This window comes from Elephas maximus, chromosome 10 (assembly GCF_024166365.1).
Source record: "Elephas maximus indicus isolate mEleMax1 chromosome 10, mEleMax1 primary haplotype, whole genome shotgun sequence".
NCBI lineage: Eukaryota > Metazoa > Chordata > Mammalia > Proboscidea > Elephantidae > Elephas > Elephas maximus.
This window is the reverse complement of record NC_064828.1, coordinates 88,588,186-88,603,305: the sequence shown is the minus strand read 5'-3', so window position 1 is coordinate 88,603,305 and position 15,120 is coordinate 88,588,186. Positions and strand designations below refer to the sequence as shown.

Below are 15,120 nucleotides of genomic sequence, written 5' to 3'. Positions count from 1 at the left end.
CACCCCGCCCCCCTTTGTTGTTGTTTAAGGAAACTTCAGCAGTTCTGCTTTGGCCATCAAAATGTCCTAATTTCTCTGCGTTTTAGGCTCTTTTTCAGTCTGGATGAGGCAGAGAAGAGAGTGGGAAGGAAGGGAGAAGGGGGTTGGGAGCAGTTTAACAAAGGATCATTTTAACAGAAACTACTGAGTAATCGCTCTGTCTAGGGCCAAGAATAACATCAGCTCCATGTCGGCAATTAGAATCAGGTCAGTCGGGCCTCCCAGCCGGTGCAGCCCTCCTCACAGACCCCAGCAAGGAGAGCGCCTCATGCTGACATCACCAGTAGTCACTGTTGCCTAAGAAAGTCCCCCAACTCAGCTGAAAGAAAGGCTTTTTGCTTTCTCCTTGAAGGGCATGAAGCCAGTATGAGAGGGAAGTGGGAAGCAATGAGGGAAATTAGAAAGAAGACACACATCAGGATATATCAAGACATAACAGATTCATTTCACCACCCCTAGATTATCAAGATAATTCTGTAATTTCCTCAACCATTTTGAAACTCATTTTAAATGAGTTAATATATGTAAAGCACGTGGAATACTGCTTGGAACACAGTTAAGTGTTAAGGAAGTGTAGGCTATTAATAAAGCAAAGAGGGAGGAATCTGTCCTCTTACTTATCTCTTGTCACCACAAGACTTAACTTCTGGGAGCAGCTCTTGCTGAGCAGAATGTACCCTGATAAGAAAAATGTGCAAGGAGGGATTTTCTTTTTTTTTAAATAATATTTTATTGTTTTTGGTGAGTTTACACAGCAAATCAGGTTCCCATTTGACAATTTCTATACAAATTGTTCAGTGACATTACAGTAGTTACATTTTGCACAACATGTCAACATTCTCTTTAATTGTGTTCTGGTTGTTTCATTGAGCAAGGAGGTATTTTGATAACTTATTTACAAGAAGACTGTAGTAAAAAAAAAAAAGTAGATGGGGTAAAAAAGGTGGAAACAAAGCTCCTATAAAAAACTATTGCCTGAAGTTTTATAATGGCAACACTAAATTTTAACACATCTAAGCCTTCCCTGGAAACCTTCCAAAGGACAGTAAACAAATAACTAAGAGGAGACATTTCTAATACCTTTCCCTCTAGATCGGTAGTTCTCAAAGTGTGGTTCTCAGATGGACAGCATTAGCGACACCTGGCAACTTGTTAGAAACAAATAGGGGGACCTCGCTCATACCTACTGAATCAGAAATGAGTGGGGATGGGGCTGGGAGTGTCGTCTGTGTTTTAACAGGCCCTCCAACTGATTCTGTTGCCCTAGACCAGGAGGCTGCAAACTATGGCCTGCAGGCCCAAACCTGCCCTCTGCCTGTAAATGGAGTTTTGCTGGGACACAGCCATGCTCGTTTGATCATGACTTGGTGATCTACTTCCGTAAAATCAGCCCCCGAAAACGCTATAGAGCACAATTCTACTCTGATACATGAAGTCGCCATGAGTCAGAGTTGACTTGATGGCAACTGGTTTCACAGCTCCTGTCGCGCTACCGTGGCAGAGCTCAGTAGTTTCGACAGAGACCCTATGGCCTGCAATGCCTAAAATCTTTACCATCTGGCCATTTACAGAAAAAGTTTGCCAACCCCTACTCTGACCTAGACAAGGTTTTTCAGACTACTGGTTTTACCCATTGGTGTGTAAAAACTGAGTTTCAATGAATTTTCTTTCATTTTCTTTATCATGCTCTCTAGTAAATGAACTGGATCACACCTATTTCTTGGGCCTCTACCCTGGGAACCTCTGACAGTGACTCTTGGTGACATTCCACTCTCACACCCATGTTACAAGATCAGTCTTTTGCCAGAGTTGATTCCAAACCAAATCAAACCCTCTACTGTTGAGTTGATTCTGACTTGCAGCGACCCTATATGTCAGAGTAGAACTGCCGCATAGAGTTTCCAAGGAGCGCCTGGTGGATTCGAACTGCTGACCTTCTGGCTAGCAGCCATCGCACTTAACCACTGCACCACCAGAGTTGATTCAGTGCATGATAATTACTAGTTGGATGAGTACAATGCTGGACAGAGATGAAGATCAAAGCTTACTTTGCATGAATGATTAGAGGTGCCAGTTCTAATCTCACATCCTGAATCAGAGTTTGCCTTCTTGAAACTAACACCTTCAATAAGCTGGATATCCAAGTGATTGGAGGCGGAAAAGGACGGGGAGCTCTTTTCCACGTAATGCAAGAAAGGCTGTGTAATCTTTCCCAAGACATTTATCAGGAGATCTCTCTTGAAAGACACTGTTCGTGTGATCAACATAACGCTATGTAAAATAATGTAACGTAACATAATGCTCCCTTTAACGCCCTGTTCCATACAAAGGTCTGTCTTACAGATGAATGCTAGGAAAATTAGATTTCTACTCTACCCACTGCTCAGACAACTAACCAAACTGGTAGATCTATCAAATGCTACCTACAATTGCTCTAAGAGACTAAATATCCTTCTTGTTCAAACATTCAATAACTTAGTTGCTCTTTTACTCGTTATAAACTCTTCAAGCTAGTAGGATTTAATTTCTTTAACTCTTCCACCACAGTTCCAGAACTTTACCCTTATTCATTTTTACCTAAATCAGCTGTGGTTTGGAAGAACAAGGGAAAGAAAGAGAACGATGTTATATACATACATAAAACTATGATGAATGATTTTCTGTTCCCTCTCCAGGAGACACGAGAGAACTCCCTTCTTGGGAGTTCTGACTACTCCTTAAGACAGATATTTTGACAGATTCTAAAAAAACATATTTTCCATATACTTCATAGCTCAGTGAAACTAAACCAGTATAATCCTCAGCAAAAAAAGAAATCCACACAAGAATAGCAGTACTCTGAATTCTCAAAGGAATGTGAGCTGCTGGAAGCTAATCAAAAGAATTGGAAGAACTTAAAAATGAGGCAGTATCTAAAAGTGAAAGTCAGCAAAACTGTCTCTCTTTCCCCAAAGCCTCAACGTCCTACAATCATCCTTTTTTTTTTTTGCGTTCAACATTTCAAGGACTGGATACATGATTTAAAAGGAACTAATAACTTTCTAGATGGAAACCCTGGTGGCATAGTGGTTAAGTACTACAGCTGCTAACCAAAGGGTCATCAGTTCGAATCTGCCAGGTGCTCCTTGGAAACTCGATGGGGCGGTTCTACCCTGTCCTATAGGGTCACTATGAGTCGGAATCGGCTCGATGGCACTGGGTTTGGTTTGTTTTGGTTTAACTTTCTAGATTTGTTAGAGCCGAAGATGGCACACCAGGGAAATAAGGCTAGGTGGTGATGTCTCCATTATCTATCATCTGATAATTTGACATTCTCAAGTCCTCTGAACGACAGGGAGTTCAGGTGTTTAAAAGGCTTCAAGAAGTTTATACAGATTAAAAAAATAAATAAATAAAAGATACACATTTATAAATATCTGCAATTGTGATAATGCAAACTAGCTTCAATTACCACAAAGATTTTCTTAAATGAGGACATTTCTACATGGCAGTGTGGTGATCAAAATGAAATGCTCTATTCCATACTTTCCAGATTAGGAAGTCTAGTTTTTTTTTTTTTCCCCAGTAAATGTGATCTAGAGAACTGTTTCACAAATGCCTGCACTTTTAACTTCTCAGTGACACTAAGTTAATAGAATACACTGAGCACACTGTCATAGATAAAGCTGATCAGGTGAGGAACTATATAGAAACAACAGGATGTGTCTGGAAAGTAACTGAAAAGGTAAGTAAGTAAAGGCAATTGTTTTATTTAGAGGAAAAAGAACTTTGGAAAAGTCTGGCTTAGCCTCTGAATAAATATTAATTTTGCACAAACTAATGCATATTGTGTACTACATTTTTAAAAGAAAGAAGCAAATGACATGAGACTAAGTTGACAGAAGGTATTTCTGCAAGTAAGAAAATATCAGGGAAGCTCACAGAATCAGTACAGAGTCAGCCCAATAACCCTACTGTGGTACATGGTAACTGATTCTAATGATAATCCTGAATCATGAAGAAAAATTTAACTCTTTACAGGCTGGCCTTTTTATGAAATCATTCTTTCTTGGTAATTAGGGCCATGCTGATACCCTAGTCCAATATACTTATGTAGCTCCCTCATATATAGTTACTGTCACATAATAGACAACAAGTACAAAAACCCAAACCTGCTGTGGTAGAGTTGATTCTGACTCATAGTGACCCTATAGGACAGGGTAGAGCAGCCCCATAGGGTTTCCAAGGAGCAGCTGGTGGATCTGAACCGCCAACCTTTTGGTTAGCAGTCGAGCTCTTAACCACTAAGCCATCAGGGGCTCCACAGACAATGAGTAGGGAATCAATATTTAAATAGCATGTAAGTTCCACGACAGCAAGGATTTTTGTGTTTATGGTCACTGTCATAGAACAGTGACTAGACACGAGAAAAATCCATTGCTGTCAAGTTGATTCTGACTCACAGTGACCTTGTAGCGACCCTATAGGATGGAGTAGAATTGCCCCATAGGGTTTCCAAGGCTGGAATCTTTACGGAAGCAGACTGCCACATCTTTCTCCCATGGAGTGGATGGTGGGTTCAAACTGCTGACCTTTCAGTGAGCAGCCAAGAGCTTTAACCAGGGCTTCGAACCAGTTTGGTCATGTCTGACAAAGTGAAATTGGAACAGACCCGAATTTCTAAAATTTGAGTGATCTGGAACCAAAACCAGAATGGGAAAAAGTATGAGTTGAAGCCCTGGAACGAGCGACTCGGAAGAGGCACAGTGTGCCTGTTCAGGAGCCTAATATGTGAAACTGGATTACTGGCAGGACTTCGGAGAGTAACACACATTCAAAGTGGTGTGGTCTGCACAATTTTTTTTTTCTTTTTTTTGGTATTTATTGTACTTTAGATCAAAGTTTACAGAACTGGCTTCTCATTAAACAGTTAGTACACATATTGTTTTATGACACTGGTTAACAACCACACAATATGTCAATACTCTCCTTTTTCAATCTTGGATTCCCTATTACCAGCTTTCCTGGCCTCTCCTGCCTTCTAGTCCTTGCCACTGTGATGCTGTACCCCTTTAGTCTCGCTTTGTTTTATGGGCCTGTCTAATCTCTGGCTGAAGGGCGAACCTCAGGAGTGAATTCCTTTCTGAGCTAAAAGGGCGTCCGGGGGCCATACTCTTAGGGTTTCTCCATTCTCTGTCAGGCCAGTAAGTCTGGTCTTTTTTTGTGAGTTAGAATTTTGTTCTACATTTTTCTCCAGCTCTGTCCAGGACCCTCTATTGTGATCTTTGTCAGAGACGTCAGTGGTGGTAGCTGGGCACCATCTAGTTGTAATGGACTCAGTGTGGTGGAGGCCTTGGTAGTTGTGGTCCATTAGTCCTTTAAACTAATATTTCCTGGTGTCTTTAGTTTTCTTCATTCTCCCTTGCTCCTGAAGGGGTGAGACCAGTGGAGTGTCTTACATGTCTGCACCATTTTTGAGCAGGGCAGTGTTCTCCCTGACTCTGTGCAAAATTCCAGGGGCAAAAGATTTGGTTACTATGCAACACATATGCTGCCCTTGTTTTCTAAAAAGGAGATTAAGTTTTAGTATGGCTTCAGCCTGTAATTTTACCCATTCTGATTCTCGTCCTGGTTCACCCAACTTCTACTAAAAATGTGAGTCTGTCCTGGTGTCACTTCCTCAGCCATGACTGAACCAGGAAGAACCAGTTTGAAGCCCTGGCTTTAACCACTGCACCACCAGGGCTCCTTTAGCACACAAAAGGCACTCAATAAACATTTGTTGAGTAAGTATCAAACCAGAAGACTCCCTAACTTACGACAATTTCTTCCAAGAAGTTTCCTGCAAATCTTTATATGCCACAAAGAATTAATATGTGCATATGTTTTTTTTTTATGTGTACCAAGTCTATAAAGGCAAGGAAGTAATGCATTTAGAAATAAAGATGTTTAAAATGCTAACTTTTAGGTACCTACGCATTAGACGTGCTGGGAGGTTACTGAATTAAGATCATACAGTAGAAAGGATAAACACTATAATAGAAGAGAATTTCGTACAGGAACATTCAAATGAAAGACAGAACGTCAAGCACTGGTTCAGCATCGCCTTCTAGCAGAGCCATTGCTATGTCACCAGTATAGTTGTCTCCTGAGAATAGACTCTCCATGAATCATCCCAGCCGGCATTGCGATGGTAACATTAGAAAAACAAAGCTATTTCTATGTTTCCCATTGACCTTAATTTTTTTTCCCCCCCACCAAAAGAAGGATGATATCTTGAATTACCTGGTGCCGGGCTCGACTCTGGTCCAGAAGCTGCCGGGATTGAAGTTTTTGTTGTTCAAGTTGCTGCAGGGCAAAATGGAGTTGGTAGCTGCCAGCGGTGGGGTGATATTTGTGCTGGGGGATCACCCCTGTTGCCTTGCTATACGCATTGTTCTCTACCTCTCCCTCCCAGGCAAAGCCATCTGTCTGGAGGCTCCTGAAGAGAAAAGAAACCAGATTGCTTAGAGTGGTCGTATGGACAATCTAAAGGAAACAAGTATCTCAGGTCTTTTTCCTTTATAGAACTAAACACAGTTTGGAATTATGAATCTATTTGCATGAAAAATTATGACTCCTCTACTAAATTGTAAGCTCCTCAAAGACAAGGACAGGGTCTGCTTTGCTCTCTACTCTATTCCTAGCACTTACCATAAGGCCTGGCACATGGTCAGTACACAATAAATATTTGCTGAATGTTAAATATTGAAATAGCAGATACCCTACCTTGTGATTTACACAAGGATATCCAAGAGGAACCCAAAGCGCTTCAAATGAAGGATAGTAGGCTAATTTAAGGTTGAAACAGAGGCACAATCATCTTCTCTAATATCAACTTCAAAAGGATAAGGGTAAATTATACAGAATTCTTGTTTTTTCTTGATCACCCATTAGTGAAGTATCTAAATCTTTTTTAGAAGCTATTTTATTTGAGCTTATGTCCCCATCATGGGATAATGTAACTGGTGTGAGAAGATATCTCCTTTCATTATGCTTAATTTACCTCAACAGGGTCCTGAATCAGGCTGACATGCAGTCATACACAAGAGGAAGGTGAAGGGCCAGTGGCCTTTTTGACTGGTCAGTACCTATTCTATGCATTTGTTAAATTCCTTGACTATCTTCCCAGCCCAAGTTCTTAAATTCTAGATTCTGGTAACCATGTCTGTGTACATCTGAGTTGAATTCTTCATAACTTCAGGGATCTATGTGCCCCCCTCACTTCATTTTTTCCAGTAGAAAAGTAACTTTTTTTTTTTTAATTTATTTTTTAAGAACAGTCTTACTTGGAAAGTCCTTCCATCTCCTTAACACTTTTGGTTATTCTTCTCCGGACTTTAACTGCGGTGTATTATTTTATTTTATTATTTTTTTTGAGGTGCAGTCACCAGAAAATTATATACAGAAGAAACTTTATGAAGAATCTCCTAGTGAATACCCTCACCCCAAGCCCTCATCCACGGGACTTAAACCAATGAAATAGTGCCTAATTTAAGAGAAACAGTCATAGTGATTTAAGTCATTGGGCTATTCTCTCCTTTGTAAATTCCTTTTGGAGTGACTGGTCATTCCAATGGCAGAGAGGCAGCAGCCCTGGGCTGAGATTCTGTAGACCTTCCTGAGTCCTCACCCACAGGCCATGTGGTTATTTATAGCCTGAGTCCTGATGACTCCAACAGAGCACCGTGGGAGGGAGTGAAGTGGAATGTGTGCCCAGTCAAGAAGTCCATGCGCCCTTCTTGCCTGTGACCACCCTCACAGCTTGGTCATTTCAGGTCACTGCTTTGCTTTCCCTACCTCTCTCAGACGAAGAGATTTCCAAACATCTAGTTGAACGGAAGTCTGTGAAATGCAGTCAGAAGTCCATGGATAAAAGATTTTCTACTCATATAATCTTACCTTTGATATGTCACAACCCTTGCTCATCTAGCCCCATGGTTTGACTTCCACAGCTCAGCTGCACAATTATATACTTTGGCATAGTGGTTAAGTGCTACGGCTGCTAACCAAAGTGTCGGCAGTTCCAATCTGCCAGGCGCTCCTTGGAAACTCTATGGGGCAGTTCTACTCTGTCCTATAGGGTCGCTATGAGTTGGAATCGACTCGACGGCACTGGGCTTTTTTGGCTTAATCTTCTTGGAGAATAGTACCAAAAAGCTCAGAGCTTATTTATGAATTCTTTTGAGTGTGACATTTGATCTTCAGTGATTCCTCTTGAAATGCTTCAATGTGCATTCTGTTAAAAAGATATGATCTTTCTCAAGGGGCTTCCTGAGGTATGGAGAATGTGGCAACCACTGATGGAATATGATTAAGTACCTAAGTATATTAATAAAACGTTAACATTATTCACAAAGTGAAGTGACTAGTGGGAATAAAACAGAAGTTACATGGTTAGGGAAGAAGGAGCCAGAGGAACCTGTTACCTCTTTTCTCATTAGTGAGGGAGGGAAGAAGGCAGCCTCCTGAAGATAACATGCAAGAAACCCACTGAATAGCTAAAAGAATTGAGTGAGCTGTGAGCGGGAGGAGGACGACAGAGAAAGGTATCCAGGTATAAATAAAGAGAAAGTTCAAGGCAGGAGTGGCTGATTTCGATGAACAAATGAAAAAGCAGGAACTGCCTGGGTGAACAACCTTGAGATTTCCATACCCACTAGGGCAGGTACTGCTTTGAATCTGGAATGAAACTATTAAATATTTTTAAGATAACTGTGCCAAAGGTCAAACAACAACAACAACAAAATGTATCAACTCTAATTCTGCACCCACTCTTGGCTTGCTGGTTATGGGAGAAGTTTCTAGCCACCAGTGGCAATCTAGACTCAGTGATCAGCTATTAGAGGACTTATATAACCATAAAGTTCATATCAGAATTCCCTTCCTGGCTAGCTGGATTGGTTTTATTTTCTAAAAGCTGCTTTAAAAACAAATATTCCTAGGAGGCATTTACTTTAACACCTTCTATTGCATGTCAGAAACTGGGGTCTGTAATTATGCCCCCTTATATCGGGATGATCATAGACAGTTTCTTAGGTGCGTGTACATGAAACGGGTCTGTGAATGTATAAGAGGTAGGACAGTGGGCAAGAGAAGAACAAATACAGACTCTGGATGAGAGAAGATTTGTTCTTCCAACTGCACACATATTAAACAGACTGGAACATCATAACCTTTTATCAAGGCTGTTTTTAATCTCATCAGTAATATAAGCCCAGTCTCTAAATCACAGAAGGAAGTTTCTCAAGCAAGTATAGGCTTTTAGCAAAGAAGCGGGAACTTTTACAGTGCATCACTGGTGGGAGCAGAGAGTGCTCAGCTGTGTAAGACAATGTGATGAATGCCAGGAGAAGCCTGCTTGCCGAGTAACACAGTGGGTGCTACTCAGGCCACAGTGTCTTACCAGGAAAGCACAAGCTTTTGGGGTTTGTAGTATGCAAATGCTACACTGGCTGATACAGAGGAAGCCCTATAGACTACAGCTTGGGTTTTCCCTGATTTCTAGTGCCCAAGTTTAAATATTCTATCCAATGGCAGCAAATAGTTTCCATTTCTAACCAAAATTTCATCCCATTTTTTTTGAACCTCAATTCATTCTGTTTTACTAGTAATACATTTTCTATCCCCTCCAAAATTCTAATATCCAATCATTCTCTCTAAAATTTACTTACTGTTTTTATATTATTCTTTGTTAAATACCAAAATATAATATTTGTACATATTCCCCGTAAATAACTTCTAACAGGTTTATTTCTAGAGTAGACCATACAGAGCCAAGAGAGTTAGCTAGTGGAATGCTCAGAATGTTCAACATTTGATTCAAAGTGACCTTTGCTGTATTTTGCCTTTACTGCACGTGATGGTTGAGATTGTGCGTCAGCTTGGCTGGGCCATGATTTTCAGTGTTTATATGTGATCACTCCCATGATTCAATCTGCTGTGAACAGCCAATCAGTTGAAAGGGAGTTTCCTTGGGGGTGTGGCCTGCATCTGAATATAAGCAGAAGTTCTGGCTGTTTTGCTCACTCTGGATCCTGCAGCTGTCTCCTGTTCGTCTGACCTCCAGATCTTGGGACTTAAGCTATCAGCTTATCTGCAGATCTTGGGATCCGTTGATCTTCACAGCCTGAGAGCAGGAGCCCTGCTCTCCGACCTGCCAATCTTGGGTTCACCAGCCCCTGCAGCTACGTGACTTGAAAGAAGCCTCTATGCTGATCCACAGATTTGAGACTTTCCAGCCTCTACAATCAAATGAGCCATTTCTTTGATATAAATCTCTATGAATGTTAATATGCTTTACTGGTTTTGCTTCACTAGAGAACCCAGCCTAAGACACTGCGTGTGTAGCTAATATGCAACAATATGGCAAATTTATCTGAATACCACATTCTCTTACAGCCTATCCATTTAGAACATACCTTCTTTTCTATGGTACATGATGGCACCACACAACTAAATATTTCTCTCCGTAACTGCCCTTCTTGTACACACCTCTCAACCTCCAGACAATACACACTGAAGGGCAATATGTTTCCCTCTGGCTTAGCATCTGTTCTTTCAAGTGGATATTGGTTTTAAGGAACTTGGAATCTGCAAAATACATTGGTCTTTAAAAAAGCAAAATCTTCTCAGCAGGCTGTTGCACTCTCTGTAAAGATATGCTGTCGGCATCAAGAGAATGATGTGATGTCACAGCGTAGGGTAGGGACGAGGCAGAGTGATGTGATGGGCTATGCATGGAGTAGGATTCTATAGCCCATTTCTCCAGCCTCCTCCACCCAATCCAAGGAAAACATAAGCTACCACCTACCGGGGTTCTAAACATGGATGCCCTGCCCCTCTTGGGAGTATTTGGAAATGTGTGGGTGTGCTTCCAATTGTCACAATACTGGGAGTAGAGGGTATTACTGACATTTAGTATGTGGCACTGAAGGATGCTAAATGTCTAGAAATACAAGGAACATTCCTGCACTAGGAAAATGTGTGCTGCTTGAAATGCCAATGGTGTGCCTGATAAGAAACACTATTAAGATCATGAAGGAAGTGCTTTCTAGGGAAGAGCCTTACTACTCCTTTACAAGGAAGACTAGCCATCCACTTCCACGGTACTTCAGGGAAAGTAGAGCTACTCCAGGACAGCAGAGGCTGTAGTTTCTTAGATTTCCTCTGCTTTTTAAAATGGGGATGTGAATACCTATTTCAAAGGGTTGTTGTAAGGATTAAGGAGTTAATAAGTGAAAGCACTGGCACACAGGCTGGTGAGAGAGGACAACTGATGATTGAACTTCCCCTGTGATGTACTTCATGCCTTCACTGAGTGCATTGCAGCTGCCCTCCAAAGGCTGGGGCAGAGCAGCATGTCAGATTTCCCAAAGCACAAAAAGCTGGGAGCAAGATTGAAAAGAAAAGAGAACTCCCCAGCTGCCCATAGAGCTAATATCCAGGATGAAAAGTAGGGATCTCCCACAGTTCAGAAAGCTGGACACATGGCTGTAAAGCATAAAAGGATCTCTAGAATCTTACTGGTAGTCCCAATACTGCCCTCAAAATATTAAAAGCCAGTGATGAACTGGATCCAATTAAAGCTGCAGCAAAGTCCAGACCCAACTCAGATTGGCTCAAACCTATCACCTCAAAAACATACATAGTAGCGGCCTGAGAGAACCAAAACCATTGACACTGAGTTCACCTCAGCTCATGGTGGCTCCATGTGTGTCAGAGTAGAACTGTGCTTCACAGGGTTTTTTTTTTTTTTTTAATAATTTTTATTGAGCTTTAAGTGAACGTTTACAAGTCAGTCTGTCACATATAAGCTTATATACACCTTACTCCACACTCCCACTTACTCTCCCCCTAATGAGTCTGCCCTTCCAGTCTCTCCTTTCGTGACAATTTTGCCAGTTTCTAACCCTCTCTACCCTCCCATCTCCCCTCCAGACAGGAGATGACAACACAGTCTCAAGTGTCCATCTGATACAAGTAGCTCACTCTTCATCACCTTCTCTCTCCAACCCATTGTCCAGTCCCTTCCATGTCTGATGAGTTGTCTTCGGGAATGGTTCCTGTCCTGGGCCAACAGAAGGTTTGGGGACCATGACCGCTGGGATTCCTCTAGTCTCAGTCAGACCATTAAGTCTGGTCTTTTTATGAGAATTTGGGGTCTGCATCCCACTGATCTCCTGCTCCCTCAGGGGTTCTCTGCTTCATAGGGTTTTTAATAGCTGGTTTCTCAGAAGTAGATATACAGAGCTTTCTTCTGAGGCACCTCTTGTTGGACTCGAACCTCCAACCTTTCTGTGAGTAGCTGAATGTGTTAACTGTTTGCACTACCCAGTTGCCTGACAGAAGAACAGGCAAATCCTTTTGGCGGGTAAATATCATTTACTTAAGTCTTTGATTTTACATAAAATGTCCAGCATACAATCAATAATTACAAAACAAAAGCAGAATAAAGAAATTGTAACCCATGAGAGAAAATAGTCAATAGAAGGACATTGAAAGATGGCACAGATGTTGGACTTACCAAGCATGAACTTCAAAATAACTATGATAAATACATAAAAGAGTCTACTGTAAAAGGTGGGCAACACATATAAACTGATGACAAATTTCAACAAAGAGATGAAATCTATTAAAAAACAAATAAAGAAACAGGAATCCTAGAAATGAAAATAATATAAGGCCAGAAATGAAGAACTCATTCAAAGTGTTTAACAGAAGACAGAGCACAGCAGAGGAGAGAATTTAACCTATTTTTTAAAAAATTGTAGTCCACCACTCGTCTGTCAGTCTGTCATACTGTGATGGCTTGGGTGTTGCTGTGATGCTGGAAGCTATCCCACCAATAAATCAAATACCAGAAGGGTCACCCATGGTGGACAGATTTCAGCAGAGCTTACAGATTAAGACAGACTAGGAAGGAGGACCTAGTGATCTACTTCTAAAAAAAACTGACCAGTGAAAACCTAATGAATAGCAGTGGAACACTCTCTGATATAGTGCCAAAAGATGAGCTGTCAGGTTGAAATGCATTCAAATACAACTGGAGAAGAGCTGCCTCCTCAAAGTAGAGTCAACCTTAATGACATGGATGGGGACAAGCTTTTGGGATGTTCATTTACTGATGTGACAAGACTCAAAATGAGACGAAACACCTGCACACATTCATTAGTAATCGGAATGTGGAATGTACGAAGAATGAATCTAGGAAAACTGGGAAGTCAAAAAATGGAATGGAACATTTGAAGATCAATATCCTAGCCATTAGTGGGCTGAAATGGACTGGTATTGGCCATCATGAACTGGACAATCACATGGTCTGCTATGCCAGGAATGACAAATAGAAGAGCAATAGCGTCAAGAAGAACATTTCAAGATCTATTCTGAAGTACAATGTTCTCAGTGATAGGATAATATCCATACGCATACAAAGAAGACCAGTGACTATGACTATTATTCAAATTTACATACCAACCACGAAGGCCAAAGATGAAGAAATTAAGATTTTTACAAACTTCTGCAGTCTGAAATTGATCAAACACGCAATCAAGATGCATTGATTATTACTAGCGATTGGAATGCAAAAGTTGGAAACGAAGGAGGATCGATAGCTAGAAAACATGGCCTTGGTGATAGAAACAACACCAGAGATGCAAGATAAAATTTTGCAAGACCAATGACTTATTCACTGCAAACACATTTTTTCAAAAACATAAACAATGACCATCCAGGTGGACTTCACTGGATGGAACACTAAGGAACCAAATCAGTGACATCTGTGGAAAGAGATGACAGTGAAGCTGAATATCATCAGTCAGAACAGGGCCAGGAGCTGACTACAGAGCACACCATCAATTGCTCATATGCAAGTTCAACCTGAAGCTGAAGAAAATTAAAAGAAGTCCACAAGAGCCAAAGTATGACCTTGAGTGCCTCCCACCTGACTTCAGAGACCACCTTAAGCATAGATTGGATGCACTGAACACTAATGACTGAAGACCAGCCAAACTGTGGGATGATATCAAGGACATCATACTTGAAGAAGTAGAAGTTCATTAAAATGACAAGAAAGAAAGAAAAGATCAAAATGGATGTCCAAAGATTCTGAAACTTACTCTTGAATGCAGAGGAGCTAAAGTAAACAGAAAAAATGATGAAGTAAGAGAGCTGAACAGAAGATTTCAAAGGGCAGCTCAAAAAAAAGTAAAGTATTATAACGAAATGTGCAAAGATCTGGTGTTAGAAAACCAAAAAGGAAGAACACACTTGGCATTTCTCAAGCTGAAAAAAACTGAAGAAAAAATCCAAAAAGTTACAATTATGAAGGACTCTATAAATATTGAACAATGCAGGAAGCACCAAAAGAAGATGGAAGGAACACACAGAGTCACTGTACCAAAAAGAACTGGCTGACATTCAACCATTTCTGGAGGCAGCATACAATCACGAACTGATGTTACTGAAGGAAGAAATCCAAGCTGCACTGAAGGCACTGGTGAAAAACAAAGCTCCAGGAATTGATGGAATATCAACTGAGATGCTTCAATAAATGGATGCAGTGCTGGAGGTGCTCACTTGTCTATGTCAAGAAATTTGGAAGACAGCTATCTGGCCAACCAACTGGAAAAGATCCATGTTTGTGCCCATTCCAAAGAAAGGTGATGCAACAGAATGCAAAAATTATCCAACAATATTATTATCACACACAAGTAAAATTTTGCTGAAGATCATTCAAAAATGGTTGCAGCAGTACATCGACAAGAAACCGCCAGAAATTCATGCTGGATTCAGAGGAGAATGTGGAACCAGAGATATCATCGGTGATGTCAGATGGATCTTGGCTGAAAGCAGAGAATACCAGAAAGATGTTTACCTGTTTTACTGACTATGCAAAGGCATTTGATTGTGTGGACCATAACAAATTATGGATAATGTTACAAAGAATGGCAATTTCAGAACAATTGTGCTCATGAGGAACCTGTACATACACCAAAAGGCAATCATTCAAACAGAATACTGCATGGTTTAAAATCAGGAAAGGTGTGTGTTAGTGTTGTAGCC

At 40.9% G+C, this 15,120-nt stretch overlaps 1 protein-coding gene across 9 annotated transcripts in view; it reads right to left on the bottom strand.

Moving 5' to 3' along the window:
* TTLL5 (tubulin tyrosine ligase like 5) overlaps window positions 1–15,120 on the bottom strand; it is a 333,039-nt gene that overhangs the window by 88,914 nt on the left and 229,005 nt on the right. For 8 of the 9 annotated variants that reach the window (XM_049898665.1, XM_049898667.1, XM_049898666.1 and 5 more), the window contains one exon: window positions 6,304–6,499. In XM_049898665.1, the coding sequence (XP_049754622.1) occupies window positions 6,304–6,499 (196 nt within the window). Of the gene's footprint in view, window positions 1–6,303; window positions 6,500–15,120 lie in introns of those variants that run through there. The other variant, XM_049898669.1, reaches the window with a different exon arrangement.